General features: G+C 41.6%; 1 protein-coding gene across 2 annotated transcripts in view; it reads left to right on the top strand.

The window, feature by feature from the left end:
• CAP2 (cyclase associated actin cytoskeleton regulatory protein 2) overlaps positions 1-18571 on the top strand; it is a 143632-nt gene extending 125061 nt beyond the window's left edge. For both annotated transcript variants that reach the window (XM_086370169.1, XM_086370168.1), the window contains exons 9-13: positions 1438-1613; positions 3150-3273; positions 3369-3451; positions 8375-8515; positions 13724-18571. In XM_086370169.1, the coding sequence (XP_086226295.1) occupies positions 1438-1613; positions 3150-3273; positions 3369-3451; positions 8375-8515; positions 13724-13834 (635 nt within the window). In that variant the 3' untranslated portion in view covers positions 13835-18571. The remainder of the gene's footprint in view (positions 1-1437; positions 1614-3149; positions 3274-3368; positions 3452-8374; positions 8516-13723) is intronic.
• The last annotated feature ends 2051 nt before the right edge of the window (positions 18572-20622 follow it).

Below are 20622 nucleotides of genomic sequence, written 5' to 3'. Positions count from 1 at the left end.
TGCTTATTTAACTTATATGCAGAGAACATCAAGAGAAATGCTGGGCTGGAAGAAGCACAAGCTGGAATCAAGATTGCCAGGAGAAATATCAATAACCTCACATATGCAGATGACACCACCCTTATGCCAGAAAGTGAAGAAGAACTAAAGAGCCTCTTGATGAAAGTAAAAGAGGAGAGTGAAAAAGTTGGCTTAAAGCTCAACATTCAGAAAACTAAGATCATGGCATCTGGTCCCATCACTTCATGAGAAATAGATAGGGAAACAGTGGAAATGGTGACAGACTTTTTTTTTTTTTTGGCTCCAAAATCACTGCAGATGGTGATTGCAGCCATGAAATTAAAAGACGCTTACTCCTTGGAAGGAAAGTTATGACCAACCTAGACAGCATATTAAAAAGCAGAGACATTACTTTGTCAACAAAGGTCCGTCTGGTCAAAGCTATGGTTTTTCCAGTAGTCATGTATGGATGTGAGAGGTGGACTATAAAGAAAGCTGAACGCCGAAGAATTGATGCTTTTGAACTGTGGTGTTGGAGAAGACTCTTGAGAGTCCCTTGGACTGCAAGGAGATGCAACCAGTTCATCCTAAAGATCAGTCCTGGGTATTCACTGGAAGGACTGATGTTGAAGCTGAAACTCCAATACTTTGGCCACCTGATGCAAAGAGCTGAGTCATTTGAAAAGACCCTGGTGCTGGGAAAGATTGAGGGCAGGAGGAGAAGGGGACAACAGAGGATAAGATGGTTGGATGGCATCACCGACTCAGTGGACATGAGTTTGGATAAACTACAGGAGTTGGTAATGGACAGGGAGGCCTGGCGTGCTGTGGTTCGTGGGGTTGCAAAGAATCAGACCCGACTGAGCAACTGAACTGAACTGAATAAAGTCATGTTTCCAAAAACCTTATGCAAATATATTTTTGTTTTGTATGGGCAATAGGAATTATGGTATAAGTGTTCTTATGCGCTGGGCTGGGAGCCAAGGACCAAAAAATTGAACAGTTTTTCTGGCTCCAGCTGGCTGCATTGTCCCCTCATCTGTAAAGGAAGAGAATGAACTTATAACCGTTAAATCGATTCTGACCTATGTTTGCTGAAATGCCCTAACTTTTTAGACTATATCTAGGTAATGATTTGGCCACAACAGAAGTAAATCATCGAATTCTTTCTGGTGAGGTAGCTTTTTTGCATAATTTTATCTATCATCTTATCTCCAAAAAGAAGTTCCTCCAATTAAAAACTACTTAACAGTGCTTATATCAACTCTAAACATATGCAGGTCTCAGGCTCTGCATACTAACCTTGAGAAAACACTCAACTGCTAAAATAACATTACTAAAAATTCTTAGGCCGTTTACATCATGTTCATCCAAAAAGTAGGGACGTTTCCCTTTGCATATGATGTAAAGAAATGTGTCTCTGTGTTACCTTCCCAGGACTCCGGCATGTTACAGATGACCAGAAGACATACAAGAATCCCAACCTACGGGCTCATGGAGGACAATCTCCATCTCCTACGAAAAGCCACACTCCAGGCCCCAAGTCTCCCCAGTCTCATCCTTCTAAGAAACACGCTCCTGTGTTAGAGCTGGAAGGGAAGAAATGGAGAGTGGTGAGTGAAGCCCTTTAACTGTATTCCTGATATACTCCAATGAAAGGAGCAATGGCTAAACTGTTTGCCAAGGCCTTAAGGATTTCTAAGGCTTCCCAGGTGGTGCTAGTAATAAAGAACATGTTTGCCAGTGCAGGCAGTGTAAGAGACACGGGTTTGACCCCTGAGTCGGAAAGATCCCTTGGAGGAAGGCATGGTAACTCACTCCCGTATCCTTGCCTGGAAAATCCCATGAACAGAGGAGCCTGGCAGGCTACAGTCCATGGGGTCAGAGAGTCGTACATGACTGAAGTGACTTAGCAGTAGCACTAAGGATTTCTAAGTGAAAAGACAGAGACACAAGTCACTTTCTAGAAACCAAGGCCTTTCTGAATGCTTCCATAAGTGTTTTTTGGTTTTCATTCTTCTCATGTATTTTTTCTTCAACTTCCTCAAAATTATTCTTTAAACTCTGGTAAAGTGCACATGACAGAAAATTTACCATCTTAGCCTTGACGTGTGCATTCAGTGGCATTAAGTACCATCGGACTGCTGTGCAGCCATCACCACCATCCATCCACAGAACTCTTTTCATCTGTCAGAACTGAAGCTCTGTATGCCTTCAACAGTAATTCTCCATTCCCCCTCTCTTCAGCCCCTGGCAACCACCTTTCTACTTTCTGTCTCTATGAATCTGACTCCTCTGTCAGTGAATTTTAATCTGTGCCCCATCTATTGTAGGATCTACTGTAGGATGTTTCATTCTGTTCCACTGACCAAGGTGCTGATATAACCTACTGAGTCACCCATCATTTTCACCATTGTCTGAGCAGGGCAGGACACTTTGTATGTGGATGGAAGCTGGTACCCCCTGTCAATCCAGTATGAAAATGTTAGTTACTCAGTCATGTCGGACTCTTTGCAGCCCCATGGACTGTAGCCCATGGAAGGAATTCTCCAGGCAAGAATGCTAGAGTGGGTAGCCATTCCCTTCTCCAGAAGATCTTCCCATCCCAGAGATTGAACCCAGGTCTTCTATATTATTGCAAGTGGATTCTTTACCATGTGAGCCATCAGGGAAACCCTGCCAATCCAGGGGGCTTCCCTAAAGGTGGAGGAACAAAGTCCCCAGAAAGGTTGTTGTGCTCTGAAAATACACTGGGACTTGGACCATTGCTAGTCTATGTACCCAACTCCTATTTGCAGATATTGCTACAGTATCAACTCCAGACTCAGCATCCGGACTTAACCAAAAGCTCTCACATCCCTGGCCCAGCCCCTACCCACTAGTTAGTGCCTGACGCCTGACTGTTCACAAGTGGACCCTGACCCCTACCCTCCCTCCCCCCCCCCCCGCCCCCCGCCTTCCAAGTAACCATTCCCAACATCACAGAGACAAAGGAAGTCCTGTGGTTTAGTCTGTAAGAAAAAGGTTGCTGAAGAAAGAACATACTGAGAAGCTCTAATTGGTGAATGCCCCACAGTAACTTCAGTATGCAGTGGACTTCATTTTCTGTCTGTCCTTATATTTAATATTTGCCTGTGTTTTAATTTTAGGAATACCAAGAGGACAGGAATGACCTTGTGATTTCAGAGACTGCACTGAGACAGGTGGCTTACATTTTCAAGTGCGGCAAGTCTACTCTGCAGATAAAAGGGAAAATAAATTCCATTATAATTGGTAGGGCAGAACTATGGATCTGTACTCATTATGATAAATTGCTTTTATAAATATGCTGTCTGTATTTAGGATTTTGTTTTGTTTTGTTTTCCTAGACAACTGTAAGAAGTTTGGCCTGGTGTTTGACAATGTGGTGGGCATTGTGGAAGTGATCAACTCCAAGGACATTCAAATGCAGGTAAGTGGTCCTTTCAACCTTGCCCAGCCACCACCAGACCATCCCTTCTGTTTACAAGGGGCCCTCCATGTCCAACTAGAAAACTCTTACTGTCTTTTCTCTAGACACAGCTCTGTCTTCACCTCTTCTCTGAAGCCCTCTCTTACTTCTTGGACAGTGTTAATTCCCCCTTTTCACCCTCTTATAACCCACCCTGTTTTGCACAGCAATTACAAGTTTTCCACTTCTATTTCAGGAATAGCTAATTAATCTTTACAGTTCCATAAATTTGCATAATACCAGCACACAGTAGGTGTTCAGTAAATGTTTGATCGAGTGAGTGATTGGAATGAATCAACTAATGAATGAACCAAAATGGTAAGAGATTCACTTTTCACTTTCATGCATTGGAGAGGAAAATGGCAACCCATTCCGGTGTTCTTGCCTGGAGAATCCCAGGGACGGCGGAGCCTGGTGGTACCCTGCCAAAGAGGATGTTTTTCCCTCAGGAAAAAAAGTGATTCTGGATAAAGTTTTTCTGAAGAGTCAATGAGATTATCAGCAAAACAACCTGGAAAGTAGGATTGGAATTGAATTTGCAAAAGAGAAGAACATCTGCACTGTTTAAGCAATTTTAATTTAGCCAAATGGGATTTTATAATATGCCCAAAGCTAAATGACTTGTTACTTTGGCCAACTGTAACTACCGTCTTTGATTATACTCTTTTCATATTGTTAATCACCCCTTATTATCTGATGTTTCCTGATAATGTTTGTTAGACTTGGCTTCCAGTTTTTTAGATGGTTCTCTTTGGCTTTACTAAGCTTTTCACCACTGCCTCTCTTAACTGAAGTAGTACATTCCATAGTTGGCACATACATGGAGATATATTTTAGGACCCTCCATGCAGAGAAAAAATATTTAATCTCTACCTTATACCGTACATGAAAAGTGAAGTCCTAATTGTGAAAAGAAATACTTTTAAACTTTGAGAATAAAATATAGAAGAAAAGGACAAATAAATTTAACCTCATTAAAATATATGTGTTCAACAGAAGACATCAGATGCAAAGCTAAAAGACAAGGCATGGATTGAAGAAAGATACTTGCAATGCAGATTATCCAAAAGGATTTATAACCAGAATTTATAAAGTTAACACAAATCAAATAGAAGAAGACTAACCACCCAATAGAAAAATGGACAAAGAATATTAAGGCAATTCAGAGGAGGAAAAACTGAAGTGTTTGATAAATACATGAAAATATGCATAACCTGCCTAATAGAAGAAGAAATGCAGATTAATTGGGTATGTCCTCTTATACTCATCAGTTTTGAATTCAGGCTGTGCTTACTTTGCAAAGGGATTGTGAGCTGAAACTCATGCATGTCGGAACTGTGCAATTTGAGGACTGCCTATATATTAAAAAGTCTCCTGGTATGAAAGTTGTTACGAGAATCCTGATACATCAGTGTTGAAAGAGCAAAGTTATTACACTCACCGTGCAGAGAAATCGGCACCATCTAATAACGTCAAAGACAGTCATAGCCTGTAACTGAGCAATTTCACTCTTGGGCGTGTGCACCTAAGAAGCTCCAATACATATGTTGATGAGACGTGTAAAACTGTTTATTGCAGTATTATTCATAATGGCAATAAAACCCAGAACAATTTAAATGTCCAACAGCTGGTAAATGAACAAATAAATCCACCTAATAGAATACTGTATAATAGTTAAAATAATTGAATACACTTACATGTTTAAAAACAGGGAAATCTCAAAAGCAACCTTGAGTGATAAAGGCAAATTACAGAACAACAGGCATTGTATAATGTGTCCCTTTATATAAAGATCAAAGACATGCAAAACAGTATGCACATGTGAAATGTACTCATGTAGGCTCGAGTTCACCTCAGGAGCCAAGCCTGCTGTGAACTGTAAACACAAAATTCAGAAGAGTAGTTAAGTCTGTGGAGGGAAGAAGGGAGCACAGGGAGATGGTGGATGGTATAGAGGGCCTTTCTACTATAGTATAAGATTATAGCTCTAAAAATAAGGCAAATAAGCCAAAAAGTTAAATTCTGATAAAGCTGGTTAACAGACATATATATATGTATATGCATATTTGTTTTATTATTCTTTGTGTGCTCCCATGTTTGAAATATATCCTAGTTTTTTCGAAGCTATGAGCCTTAAAATAATCTGGAAGGATGAATCATGGTTATCTGTCCAAGAGGGATAGAAACTTGGCAGCCTGGCTCAGGAACAAGAGAGAGACATTTTACTGAACACTTCTCAAACTTCTGGATGTTCAAACCAAGTGAATTTCATTACCTATTTAAAACATTTAATAAACTATTTTAAAAGGGCCTGGACACAATGAAGACGGAAAGCAGATTAGTGCAGGCTGCCTGGCGATGAGGACAAATTGACTATAAATGGGCAATGGGGATATTTGGGGGATGATGGAAATATTCTAAAACTGAATTGAAGTGACGGTTACACGAATTTACTGAGTACCATTAAACTGTACACTTAAAGTAGGTGAATTTTATGTTTGCACATTTTACTTCGATAATGCTATTTAAAAGATTTCAAGGGGATTTCCCTGGTGGTCCAGTGGCTAAGACTCCATGCTCCAAATTCAGGAGGCCCAGGTTCAAACCCTCATCAGGAAACTAGATCCCACATGCTGCAACCAAGAATTCACATGATGCAATTAAAGATCCTGAATGCCCAGGCTTCCATGGTGGCTCAGTGGTGAGGAATCTGCCTGCTAATGCAGGAGACATGGGTTCGATCCCTGATCTGGAAAGATACAACATGCAGAGGCGCAGCTGAGTCCATGTGCCAGAACTTTTGATGAACCTATGCTCTAGAGACCAGGACCCACGACTACTGAGCCCGTGTGCTGCAACTGCTGAAGCTCACGCTGCCTAGAGCCCGTGCTCTGCAGCACGGGAAGCCACCACAGCGAGAAGCCTGAGCACCACAGCGAGAGAGTAGCCCCCACTCGCCGCAACTAGAGAACGCTTGCGAACAGCAACGAAGACCCGGCACAGTAAAATAAATAAATAAATAACTTTTTATAAAAAGATCCTGAATGCCACAACTAAGACCCAGCACAGCCACATTAATTAATTTTAAAAGATTGAAAGGAAGAAAAGGACATGGATTCGTGTGATTTAGTTCAGTTATTCAAAAAATAGTACAAATTGTGGGAGAGAGAAGAGACTTAAGATATTATGTGGAAATTTTGAAAACTTTTATAGAAAAATAAATTGAAGAAAGTTAATACAGATACATGCATTACATGCTACAGCATTGGCCTGGGCAAGGTCACATATCACCTGTCACTCAACAGAGAAGCTACTTGTTAGTCCAGTTCTCCTGATAAGAAACAATCTCTGTTCTCAAAATGTTTACAGACTACAAGGGATAAAAGGCATATATTGTATGTAATTTGCTCTAAGGAAATACTGACTAAGATGCTGTGGAAATGACAGTTCTTATCCTATCAGGACTATTTTTTAAAATTGTACTGTTTTTCAGATTTTTCATAGATGTTCTAGCATTTGTAAGGTAATACAGTGATAAATAAACAAAACTAAAACGCCTTTGCATACTGTGCTATCCTCATGAGACCCCGCTCTGTCTCATAAATGAATTGCCTAAGACACCCTGACAAATTACTTGCATTCCCTTTGCTTGCCAGGTATTCATACAGTTCTGGGCAGTATGGAAATGCTCTCCATCATTATAAAATAAATCTAGAAATTGTCAAAACATTACTGCTGACACATTCTTGATATATAGATATAGGTATTATTTTATTTTATTTATGGCAAAGCTTTGTTGCTTAGCTGACCTTAAACTACCTCTGCCTTTTTTTTTCCCTCGCTGTGGCTCAGTTCCAACTCAGTGTCCAGTTTCTACGGGGAGAGGAGAAAACAGAGCAGTGTGGTGGCCTGGCTGGGCTCCCCCAAGGAGTTCTTTACATCACCTGCACCATCACAAGCCTTGCTCTTTAATTTGCAACCCAGTCTTTTCTTCAGAGTGAAAGAGGAGATGTTTTTATCGCTTCAGTTACCATTACAAGAAGGAAAATTATAGAGTTGTAATATGGTCGTTGGGGGAACAGTCTGTCCCTGTAGAGATTTGGGGGTGGGGGGGCAAGGTGGGGGGCAGCTATGTCTGAAAACAGGACTGTAAAAAAGAAATTTTAAACTGATCAGAATTTTTATAGCACTTGATATTTGTAATAATACAAAGAACCACCTCCTCTTGTGTATGGTACTATTTACCCATACAATGAGTGGCCTGAACCAAGTCTCCAGTTTGGGCTCCTGAAATGAATACATTTCAAAATACCTAGACACTCTTTATCTCATTTAAGCTCCGCATTCAGCCAGTGTGATTTTTATCTAGCAAAGGACTTATGTGAGAAGAATTGTAGTGATTTTTACTTATTCTTACTTAGATTGAGGGAAAAAATCTACTCATTTACATAATAATTTACTCTTAAAGGACAGTATTCATGCGTGTTTTCATCCAAGTTTCCTAGAGATGTGTCAAAACTAAAATTTTAAGCACATAAAAGCAAAAGCATCTTGTTTCTTTTATCATGAAATCAAATATATGCTTCATTTCCACTAATAGGGTTGTGAAGCATCTTCTGAACATTTAGCTGCTGTTTTCAAATTAGTCCCTTTGTTTGTGTCAGGAAAGAGACCCTGAGGTTTGAGAATCCCCTGGTGTAGTCCATTCATTCTGTCCCCAAATGACACCTATTAATTCACCTTGGAGACACTGTCGTCAACCAACCTCCCCAGCCCTGACTGAGCTATTCCTAACGCTTGCTTAGGCCTGTGGACTGTACTTATTTGGGGATATTGGAATTTCTATTTATTTGCTTTGGCCCTAGATTTTTTTTTCTATTTCAGGTAATGGGGAAAGTGCCAACAATTTCCATTAATAAGACAGAAGGCTGCCACATATACCTCAGTGAAGATGCGTTAGACTGTGAGATTGTGAGTGCCAAGTCATCTGAAATGAATATACTTATCCCTCAGGATGGTGATTATGTAAGTACCTTTTAGAAGACTGTAAAGAAGTTTTCATGATTAACATTCTTAGAGACTGATTAGTCACCTACCAACCTTTGAGCTTCCTGTGTAGAAAAATGTGCAGTTAAGAAAGGAACTCAAGAGAATGGCCTTTCACAATTGGGCTCCCCTGTTAGTTTCTTGACTGTGCCCAGTCCTGGATTTGTGGTTCTCAAAGTGGTTTCCTAATAATTACCTTAATGGGCTGCTGCTGCTGCTGCTGCTAAGTCGCTTCAGTCGTGTCCGACTCTGTGCGACCCCATAGACGGCAGCCTACCAGGGTCCCGCGTCCCTGGGAATCTCCAGGCAAGAACACTGGAGTGGGTTGCCATTTCCTTCTCCAATGCATGAAAGTGAAAAGTGAAAGTGAAGTCGCTCAGTCGTGTCCGACTCTTAGCGACCCCATGGATCGCAGCCCACCAGGCTCCTCCATCCATGGGATTTTCCAGGCAAGAGTACCAGAGTGGGGTGCCATTGCCTTCTCCACCTTAATGGGCTAGCTTTCATCAAATAGTAAGGGCCCTGGTGGCTCAGATGGTAAGAATCTGCCTGCAGTGCAGGAGACCTGGGCTCAATCCCTGAGTCGGGAAGATCCCCTGGAAAAGGAAATGGCAACTCACTCCCATATTCTTGCCTGGAGAATCCCATGGACAGAGGAGCCTGGCAAGCCACAATCCATGGGGTCACAAAGAGTCAGACACGACTGAGTGACTAACACATCATCATCATCATCAAATAGTAGACCAGGTGTCTGAGCTTATTTTACTAGGACTTGTTATTTTCCTTTGGTATGATGGGGGCGTGGGCTTCCTGGTGGCTCAGAGGATAAAGAATCTGCCTACAATGCAGGAAACCTGGGTTCAGTCCCTGGTAGGGAAGACCTCCTGGAGAAGGGAATGGCAGTGCACTCCAGTATTCTTGCCTGGAGAATTCCATGGACAGAGGAGCCTGGAGGGCTACAGTCCACAGGGTCACAAAGAGTCGGACACGACTGAGGGACTGACACATGGTAGGGGCAAAAGGGAAGAAGGAGAAATGCTTTGGGGGCAAGCAGAGGGAAAGGAGGTAATAATAAGTGAACCTATTTGTACAGTGGTTCTCAAACCCAGCATGAGAACCAGCTAAGGATTTCTCTGGCTGTTGATGCAGTGTTAAGATGCAGTGCTTCCAAGGCAGGTCGATCCTTGGTCAGGGAACTAAGATTCCACTTGCCACGTGGCACAGTCAACAATTAAAAAAAAAAAAAAAAATCAGCTGGGAAACATGATGAAAATACCAGGTCCCAAACTTTGCACCGAGAGGTTAGAATCAGGAGGATTGGAATGGGGTCCAGGAATCCATGGTTTAATATATCCCAGATGATTCTGATGCCATCAGCCCATCCAGTGGCCTTCTGAGAAACACTCACCTAAGCTACCAGGTATTTTCTTTGTCTCTTCTCCTCACCAAAGCAGTTTCTAAAAGGTGCAAGCCCATAGTCTCACATTGAAAAGGAAGTATAAACAGATACACTTTTTGCGTCACACAATGTAGTGGACTTGCTGGTTTTTGCCATTTGGTGGCAAGTTATTAATATTTCTTCCTACTAGTCTTTGCTTCTTGAAAGAGAAATAAATCCAGAGATCATTCCCTCTGGTCCTAACTGTACAAGGAAGCAGTGAACCAGGGAAGGATGGGATAAAACGTAACTTAGCCAGGCACACCTTTGAAAGGGGAGCCCCCACAGTCCCATCAGCCTGTGGGTCAGTCACTGGTGGTCTGCACAGCAGTCAGCACTTGGGTTAATGTCTTTAAGCAGACAATGAGATTGCTGCCATGTTTTCAGTAAGCCCTTTTCCGGCGCACACCACACACTGCTGCCCAGAATTCACTATTTAAGTCTGAAAAGCAAAACTGCAAGCATTGGGCCATGCTACATGAGGTATTCAGACTGCCTAACCCTGAGCTATAAAGCATCTAGTCTCGGGCTCTCCACCTGAAGAAGCTACTGAAGAGCTGAAGCCAATACAGAGCAGCTTCAGAAGGAAGCCAAAAATTAGGGAGACGCTTACTCCTTGGAAGGAAAGTTATGACCAACCTAGATAGCATATTCAAAAGCAGAGACATTCCTTTGCCAACAAAGGTTCATCTAGTCAAGGCTATGGTTTTTCCTGTGGTCGTGTATGGATGTGAGAGTTGGACTGTGAAGAAGGCTGAGCACTGAAGAAGTGATGCTTTTGAACTGTGGTGTTGGAGAAGACTCTTGAGAGTCCCTTGGACTGCAAGGAGATCCAACCAGTCCATTCTGAAGGAGATCAGCCCTGGGATTTCTTTGGAAGGAATGATGCTAAAGCTGAAACTCCAGTACTTTGGCCACCTCATGCAAAGAGTTGACTCATTAGAAAAGACTCTGATGCTGGGAGGGATTTGGGGCAGGAGGAGAAGGGGATGACAGAGGATGAGATGGCTGGGTGGCATCACTGACCCGATGGACGTGAGTCTGACTGATCTCCGGGAGTTGGTGATGGACAGGGAGGCCTGGCGTGCTGCGATTCATGGGGTCGCAAAGAGTCAGACACGACTGAGCGACTGATCTGATCTGATCTGAAGCAGAAGGTTCAGCTGCAGGGGAACTGGATCTGCTAAGAATAACTGTGAGGGTTTGCACGAGAACTCCAGGCTAATTAAACTAGAACCCCTGGATGTGGTACCCCGACATCTGTCTTGGTTAAAGCTTCCTTGGTGATTCCAGTGTGGAGCCAAGATTGAGATCCAATGACCTAAAGGATGAGTAGAGCTCAACACCTAAGCTTTCATGCTGAGAACGTAGTCTCCCCTCAATAGGTGAATTGTCTGTGCCCTCAGTGCGTTTTGCCGTTGTAGGTAGCAGGGAGCAATAGAGAGGTCCTGCCGTGGGCATGGTAATCTGGCAGTGGAGGGTGGGGATGACTCATCCGAAAGAAATCAGTCTCCCAGAGAAGATCTGTCATCCCATTGCTATCACGGCACTGCCAAGAAAGATCGGGAACAGCTGTAGTACAGTTACGATCAAAGAGGGGCCTTCACTCTGGAGCATTCTCCGCCTGGCTTGGTGCTTAAGAGCAAACACCAAGCCTGGTTTACTCGTGAAGAGCCCCAGAAGGGGTATTGGACACACACACACACTTATTCAGACTGTAGCTTCTTTGCTTCATGGTAAGACTCCATTGCAGGGAATTCCTGGTGGTCCAGTGGTTAAGACTCGGTGCTTTCACTGCTATGGGTCCACTTTCCATCCCTGGCCAGGGAACTAAGATCCCACAAACCAAGGAATTGTTGTTGAGTCACTAAGTCGTGTCTGACTCTTTGCAACCCCATGAACTACAAGCACACGAGGCTTCCCTGTCCTTCACTATCTCCCGGAGTTTGCTCAAATTCATGTCCAAGGAGAGCAGCCAAAAAAGAAAAAGAAAAGACTCCATTCCAAATTTCACTTGAGAATTCATGACAGAAAGGGCTTTCCCTTTAAAGTAAATAAATAAATAGCTTCTTACAAAAGAAACAGCTGGATCCTACTTCAAGGAAGCTATGTGTCCATGTGTGTTTTCCACTGAAACATCACATCTCACCAACAGATGAGCACCAGCCCTTCAAACTGTGGTTTGTACAGGAAGTCCAGAGAGGCCACAAAACCAGAAGCAAGGAGACTGCTCCTCACCTTCCTTTTCTGCTCTCTTCTGTAACGACTGGGGACTCACTATCTACAGAAAGGAGAGACCCCAAGCTAATTTTATTTTGTCTAGTTTACAATTTTTAATGCTTTTAAAAAAAAATCATGTGGTTTTTATGGCTCACGAAGCTTGAGGGATCTTAGTTCCCCGACCAAGGGTTGAACCAGCACCCCCTGCAATGGAAGCCCAGAATCCTAACCACTGGCATGCTAATTCGCTTCAGTCATGTCCTGTGAGCCTATGGACTGTAGCCCACCAGGCTCCTCTGTCCATGGAATTCTCCAGGCAAGAATACTGGAGTGGGTTGCCATGCCCTCCTCCAGGGGATCTTCCCTACCTAGGGATCGAACCTGCATCTCTTATGTCTCCTGCATTGGCAGGCGGGTTCTTTACTACTTAGCGCCACCTGGGGAGCCCCCTAACCACTGGACTACCAGGGAATTCCCTATTCTGCATTTTTCTTTGTGTATGTGTGAGTGTGTGAGGGAGGGAGGAGGATATGGTGTGTAGTGTATCTGGGTGGCATGTGTGCGTGTATTTCCCAATGGAAAGAGTAGGAAAACAGGATGTATAACAAATGTATATACAACTTGCAGCACATTTTTATAAGTAATCAAAGAGTAGACAGATATAACACTGGGACAAAGCCCTTATCAGTGTGACTGGGGAGCAGCCTCAGCATCCCCTGGGGACTTGTTGAAAACATAGACTGTCATCCTATGTCCTTGATCTGCTGAGGCAGAGTCTGCCTTTCAACAAGGTCCCCAGTTGATGGTTGTGCGTGTTTGAGTCTGGTGCAGAGTCATGGGTAAGAGAGGATGTCTAAGGTTTGAATTCTGGCTGCTCAGAGGCTTGACCTCTCAGGCCTCTGTTTCCTGTAGGTGGCATTTCAATAATATCTAGTTCTTAGTGTTCTTGTCGGAGAAGGCAATGGCAGCTCACTCCAGCGTTCTTGCCTGGAGAATCCCAGGGACGGGGGAACCTGGTGGGCTGCCGTCTATGGGGTCATACAGAGTCGGACACGACTGAAGCGATTTAGCAGCAGCAGCAGCAGCAGCGGTGTTCTTGTAGGGATTAACTTGAGTTCATTCATACCTGGTGTTCCGCAGAACACCTGGTTCTTAGTAAGTTCTGGCATTAATGAGGATGCTGGCAGGCAGTCACAGAGCTGTCATATGACCATGCAGGTTTGGGATCTCTAAAATGTCTTTGTCCACCATGTAACAGGGCTTCCCTGGTGGCTCCTGCCAATGCAGGAGATGCAGGTTTGATCCTTGGGTCGGGAAGATTGCCTGGAGAAGGAAATGGCAACCCAGTCCAGTATTCTGGGCTGGGAAATCCCATGGACAGAAGAACAGTCCCATGGACTGGCGGGCTACAGTCCATGGGGTTGCAAAGAGTCAGACTCACCTGAGTGACTGAGCATGACACTAATCAGCCATCCATCAGTTTGCAAAGCCTTGGTTTAAATAATCTTGCTCTTATTGCTTTTTTCCAGAGAGAATTTCCTGTTCCTGAACAGTTCAAAACAGCCTGGGATGGAGCCAAGCTAATCACTGAACCTACAGAAATCATGGTTTCTGAGAGACCACCAAAGCCCCTGACCTGAATCCCCACCCCAACATGAAAAAAAGAAACACGAATAGCAGCAGCATTAAGGACCTAGACGTTGCAGTGGCACCTACTGCTTTAGTTTTGGCCTCCAACGATTCTGTGCTGTAGAAACAGCATCGTTTCTGGCACACCTCTGAGGGCTTTTGAAATATTTAACATTTCTTCATGATTTGCCTTTGTGTGTGATTTTGAGTTCCACATGATGACTTGTGAGCATTACATATTTAAAGGGAAAAAAAGAGAATTCTGTTCCCCTCATATCATTTTCACAGTAGCTGAGAGGTGAAGGTACTGCATGGCTCACTTTTACACTTAGGTTTAATTGCTAGTTGAAAATAAAACCTTCGGGAATCTAAGATGTACATTTTTACCTTTTAGGCAATTTCCATATATATAGTAGTAGTATGCTCTAAAAAGGTATGATTTCTGTTTTCTTATTTTTACCACCTTTATCAGCATGAATACACTGCCAGCCTGAATACATATTTGCTTTAAAAACATAAAGTTCCATACTAACATATCCAGTTTCTTGGTCCTTGAAAAGACCTGTATTCTTTACAGTTACCAAAAACCTAAAGTAAACTCTAATGATTCATCTTAAATATTTTTCTGCCATGTCACTTGGGAAACTTTTACTTCTCTGCATAAAGATTTTTATGCAAAAACATTGATAGGAAGAAGCAGGGTGTTTTTGTTTTGAGTTTTTCTAATACCTCAGAATTTTGCTCTAGGAACAAGCTCAGTGGTTGTTTTCCAGTTTTGAACCTGTGAGATATCAGATGCCTTGTAAGTGGTGTCTTTAACGTTTTATTATAGACTTTCTTCTTTTCCACTTGCCAGACTTGCTAACTAGTCTCAAAAATGAAAATTAAAAAGCCATAGTTATATTACAACTTTTAAAATCTAAAGAATTGTTTGTTGGCTTGGCTCGCTGCTCCTGCTTTGTGTTATTGATAGTACATGCTTTTTCCATAGAAGAGTAACTCTGATAATCCTTTTTATCTTTTTAGTACCTGATGCTGAAAGCCTGCAACTTCTTGGATCACTTGTAGTGCATTCTAGTATAATGCTTGCAGACCCAGTACAAGCATATATATTGTGCCTATTACAGCCTTTGGAATACATCATTTCTGTTTTTTAAATATCTTCTATAACCATATAGTACTCAGATTACTAATGCTCGTGTACCACAGTTTTGCTATAAAAGTTTTTGTCCAAAAGAATAATGTTGTGGCTTTAGTAAATATCTTTTTTTTCAACAGTAAACTTATTCTGAAATAAAGTAAAATTCTAATTGTTTAAATACTGTGATGAATTCAGGGTGTTAACATTTTTTTTTCCTCTTTGATTTGCCCTTTGCTCATATGTCAGCTTTAGGAAAGAGAGCTGAGTCTTTCTAGTTGAATTAGAGAATTTATCCAGTATGCCATCAGCTTCCCTGAAGAACAGACTTCTTCTAAACATCAGATAAAGCCAAATGTAGTAGGAAGGACTGTCAGAAAATTTTAGAATCGAGTTTTTTCTTTAATTGAAGTATAGTTGATTTGCACTATTGGATTAGTTTCAGGTATACAGAGTAGTGATTCAGTTATATTTTTTGCAGATTATATTCCATTACAGATTATTACACAATATTGACTATAATTCCCTATCCTATACAATAAATCCTCATTGCTTACCTGTTTTTCATATTGTAGTTTGTTGTTGTTTAGTCGCTAAGTCGTGTTCAACTCTTTTGCGACCCCGTGGTCTGTTTCCTCCCAGGCTTCTCTGTCCATGAGAAGAAACTCTCGAAGGTCATTAACTTTAGTGGCTTTATCTCATTTCTCATCCACTGAGAATTTTTTCCCCAATAATTTTATTTATTTATTTTTAGCTGTGCTGGGTCTCCGTTGTTGCATGGGCTTTTCTCTAGTTGCTGTGAGCAGAGCCTACTCTCTAGTTGCCATGCACAGGCTTCTCACTGGTGGCTTCTCTTGTTTCTGAGCACAGGCTCTAGAGTGCACAGGCTTCAGAAGCTGGGCACGTGGGCTCAGGAGTTGTGGCTCCCGGGCTCTGCAGCGCAGGCTGTAGTTGTGGCGTATGGGCTTAGTTGCCCCCCAGCATGTGGGGTCTTCCTGGATCAGGGATTGAACCTGTGTCTCCTGCGTTGGCAGGCAGACTCTTTACCACTGAGCCATCAGGGAAGCCCTGAGATTCTTGATGCTGCCCTTTCCTCATTAAACTTCCTTTGATTTGGTGATACACAATATACTTCTCATACTCTTGTCCCTTTTATCTTCCCCTTCCTCTCAACTGCTCAGCCATCTCCTTTGACTTCATCTATCACCTCTATGTAGATGACGCCTCCAGATTCTTAACTCCAAGTATCCAGAGAGTATTTCAGTCTGCCTGTCCCAACTCCTTTCAACATGATAAGATGCATGCACATTGCCCACACATAGCATCTTTTCCTCATCTGCATTTCTAGTTTGAGTCAGTCTCCTCATACCTTTCATCATAGATGTAAAATCAGCCGTTTCCTGTGATAGGAAACACTGAAAGAGAACCATGAGCTGGAGAAAACCATGGTTCAGTCTTGAGCGTGTTTAACTCAGCACATCTTTGTGATGCTTAGTTGGAAGTGGAGAATAGACGGTTGAATACAGGTTTGGAGTCTTTTCATTGTGTCTGATACCAAATCTTTAAGGATCATTTCAGAAGTAAAATATATTTTTAAATGACTTTTATGAAACATGTTCATTTCCAAAGAATTATTTTAAACCATTGGCACTCTCTGTACCACTTGATATACAGTTATAATTTTAAAGGCTTTAATTGCCTCAACCGAGACAAGTTGATTTTATAGTCTTTCACAGATTTCTTTTGCAAGTTTAACTATTTTAATATTTCTGTGTGTGATGAAGCTTATATCTATGTTACAAGTGGAAAGTAAACCAACTCAGATCAGCCCTCAATAATTCATATTTCTCCAAATGATTTTTTATTCCTGTGCTGTTTAGTAACTTGGCACAGAATAGGTAACTAATGAAGGACTGTTTGCTTATTGGTAGAGAACTTTTTCCAGGTTTCCCTCCAGAACAAGGTATTTATATTTAAAGATAATTTTTGCCTAAAACTACAACTTTGAATATTTGGGTTCTAAGTCCACTTTTATTGTTTTTTAGGATCATCATAGTTAAAAAAAAAAAGATACCTCTTGCTGACATGAAGATCCAGATGAAATACGTCATCGACCATGCTTACTTAGCCATGATACTAATTATTAAGTCTCATTCACCAATATCACAAGGGTTTTTTTTAATTAAAATTCAATTAGTAACTTCCCATGGTGTCAGTATTTCATCCTGGAAGCTAATCAGAAGATATACATTTAAACTTTTTTGTTATTTTAAATAATAACTCCTCACCCTCATTTCAGCTCCTAAGTCAGTAAACTTAAAATAGGAAATCTTCCCATGAACATAACAGTTCTATAGATTTATTTGGTAAGAGTGAGATTCGTTTGGGAAGACTACTTTGCTGCTCATGTTCTCTATGGGGCATAGTCATGCCCACACATAATGAATGGCACACATCCCTAGCAGGGGTGAGCTAATGGCACACATTGCCCAGCAGCCTGCCCTGCATACCGCCGATATTCCCCTTCAACTTTAAAGCTATAGAGAAAAGATCAGAGTTAGTTAGATGCAGACGGTCAGTTCTGGGGCAGTAATTACCTTCTGCAATCAAGCATGATAAAAATCTATAATCCTTTATGGATATTTGAAGACATTGTCCTGTAGCATTATAAAAGATGTATAGAGGTCCAGAGAAATATTTTACAAGAGCCATGTACAATATGTATCTTCAGGAAAATGATACAAGTTTATGGAAACATATTTAAAGGGGGTGTAAGTTTTAGATATATAATATATATATTTTTGTTTTTCCATATCCTGAGATAGAGAAAAGTTGGATAAAATAACCAGGAGTTTCCTCCACCATCATGAATTTCACTTTTTTAGCTCTAACTCTAATGGCAAATCAAAACAGATTTTTATATTTATCTGACTAATGTAAGCAAAAAGAAAGCAATTGTATATGCCTATTGGGAAAGAAACAGTATTTGAAAACCTCAGGTATCCAAATTACCCATGCAAATTATCTGACTAAATAAGGGGTCACTACTTTACTATATGTTCATTCATGGGTCACATGTAATTATCTGAAGCCTTTAAGAAGAATGTTAATATAAGCCCATTCACTGGATGTGGAATTCAGCGGGTGATGTCCTAAGATTAACAATTAAAATCTGGTTCTCTAGAGAGTTATCAAAATGTTCCTTTGTTAGCATCTAAAATAATTACACCAGCAATATGGTCTACGTTCTGCAGGCTGTTTCTACCAACTGGCTAGACAACTATTTTCTCAAATTAATTCCATACTGTATAGTTTACAGAAATAAGTCTCTCTTCGACATCTACTAGACAGACATATTGCCAATAAAACTTATCTTCAGGGGGAAAAAAAGTTCAAGCTTCATTAACTCTTCACAAAAAGTAAGTGTTGCACTAATTAGAAAGAGCTTTGGCATGGAACCAGAAAATACAATCTTCATTCTGAATATGCCACTAACCAGAGATGTGCCCACTTGACAAATACCTGTGACACCTTTAAAGACGTTATTCTTTTAATATGAGATCAGTGTGTCAAATGTTTTTAAAATATAATTAAACAAAATACAACAAAACTGTGTCAGAGTCACTTAGTTGTCCACCAAAATCTATCCTTCTTTCCTTACTAGGCTACATTTCCCAGTCTCCACTGCAGTCTGATGGCCATGAGAATAGATGCTCCTTGAGGGAACGTGAGTATTAAGTAACGCAAATCCCACTTCAGGACTTCATCTTTGAAGAGCACATATTTTCTTATGTTCCATTTCCCTTCTACCAGTCGTATCCTGAATGTGGCAACCAGCCTTAATCATGCAGATAACAATATGCTCCTGTTATGCAAGAATAACAGAAGGAGCCTTGGTCCTTGAATCACAATATGGAAGACAGCCACCCACTGACCTGCTTTAAGCAATTACATGGGAGATAAATTTAACTTGTGGAGGGAATGTTGCTGAAGCTGAAACGCCAGTACTTTGGCCAGCTCATGCGAAGAGTTGACTCATTGGAAAAGACTCTGATGCTGGGAGGGATTGGGGGCAGGAGGAGAAGGGGAAGACAGAGGATGACATGGCTGGATGGCATCACTGACTCGACGGACGTGAGTCTGAGTGAACTCTGGAAGTTGGTGATGGACAGGGAGGCCTGGTGTGCTGCGATTCATGGGGTCGCAAAGAGTCGGACATGACTGAGCGACTGAACTGAACTGACTGAAGCTATTACACAGTTGGATTTATTTATCAGAGAACATTAACCTACCAAAATTAATATGCCAGCCAAGGAAGCCCATGTTTTTACTGATTCGGTCATTAGAAATACCTTTTAAGAATTTAAAAGGTGTACAGAATACATTAAGTAAAATGAGCATGTATTAGAAAAACGTTGTAAGAATATTTCTATTAAAATATATATCAATTAAAAGAACTGTATTTGCATAAGTGTGCTCAGGTCATATCTGACTCTTTTTGATGCCATGGACTGAAGCCCACCAGGCTCCTCTGTCCTTGGGATTTCCCAGGTAAGAATACTGGAGTGAGTTGTCATTTCCTTCTCCGGGGGAATCTTCCCACCCCAGGGTTTGAAGTCAAGTCTCTTGTGTCTCCTACATTGGCAGGTGGATTCTTTACCACTATGCCACCTGGGAAACCCTATATTTGTACATAAAGGTATGTATATATTGGATGAGAGACAATTTAGTATTGTTGTTACTCTTCAGTCTCTAAGTTGTGTCCAACTCTTTGCAACCACATAGACTGCAGCCCGCCAGGCTTCCCTGTCCTTCACTATCTCCCAGTTTGTTTAAACTCATGTCCATGAGTCACTGATGCCATGCAACCATCTCATCCTCTGTCGCTCCCCCTTCTCCTCCTGCCCTCAATCTTTCCCAGCATCAGGGTCCTTTCCAATGAGTCAATTTAGTATGGGTTAGTGGTTGACAGTATGGATCCTAGTTTTATCATTTACTGGCTATATGATTTTGAGGGAAAAAATCGCTTCTCTACACTTTGGTTTGTTTATCTTTAATGTAGTGATGATGATAATAGTATTTACCTTCCCTTTGGGTTGTTTTTGGGAGTAAATGAATTAATATATGTATCAGTTCAGTTCAGTTCAGTCGCTCAGTCCTGTCCAAGTCTTTGCCACCCTATGAACCACAGCATGCCAGGCCTCCCTGTTCATCACCAACTCCCGGAGTTTACGCAAACCCATGTCCATTGAGTCAGTGATGCCATCCAACCATCTCATCCTCTGTCGTCCCCTTCTCCTCCTGCCCTCAATCTTTTCCAGCATTAGGGTCTTTTCCAATGAGTCAGTTCTTCGCACCAGGTGGCCAAAGTATTGGAGTTTCAGCTTCAGCATCAGTCCTTCCAATGAACACCCAGGACCGATCTCCTTTAGGATGGACTAGTTGGATCTCCTTGCAATCCAAGGACTCTCAAGAGTCTTCAACACCACAGTTCAAAAGCATCAATTCTTCTGCACTCAGCTTTCTTTATAGTCCAACTCTCACATCCATGCATGACCACTGGAAAAACCATAGCTTTGACTAGACAGACCTTTGTTGGCAAAGTAATGTCTCTGCTTTTGAATATGCTGTCTAGGTTGGTCATAACTTTCCTTCCAAGGA

Source organism: Bos grunniens, chromosome 23 (assembly GCF_055505025.1).
Source record: "Bos grunniens cultivar Pamir isolate PY7600 chromosome 23, Bosgru_T2T1.0, whole genome shotgun sequence".
Lineage (NCBI taxonomy): Eukaryota > Metazoa > Chordata > Mammalia > Artiodactyla > Bovidae > Bos > Bos grunniens.
The sequence above is the reverse complement of the archived record's forward strand: the minus strand, read 5'-3'. Positions and strand labels throughout refer to the sequence as shown.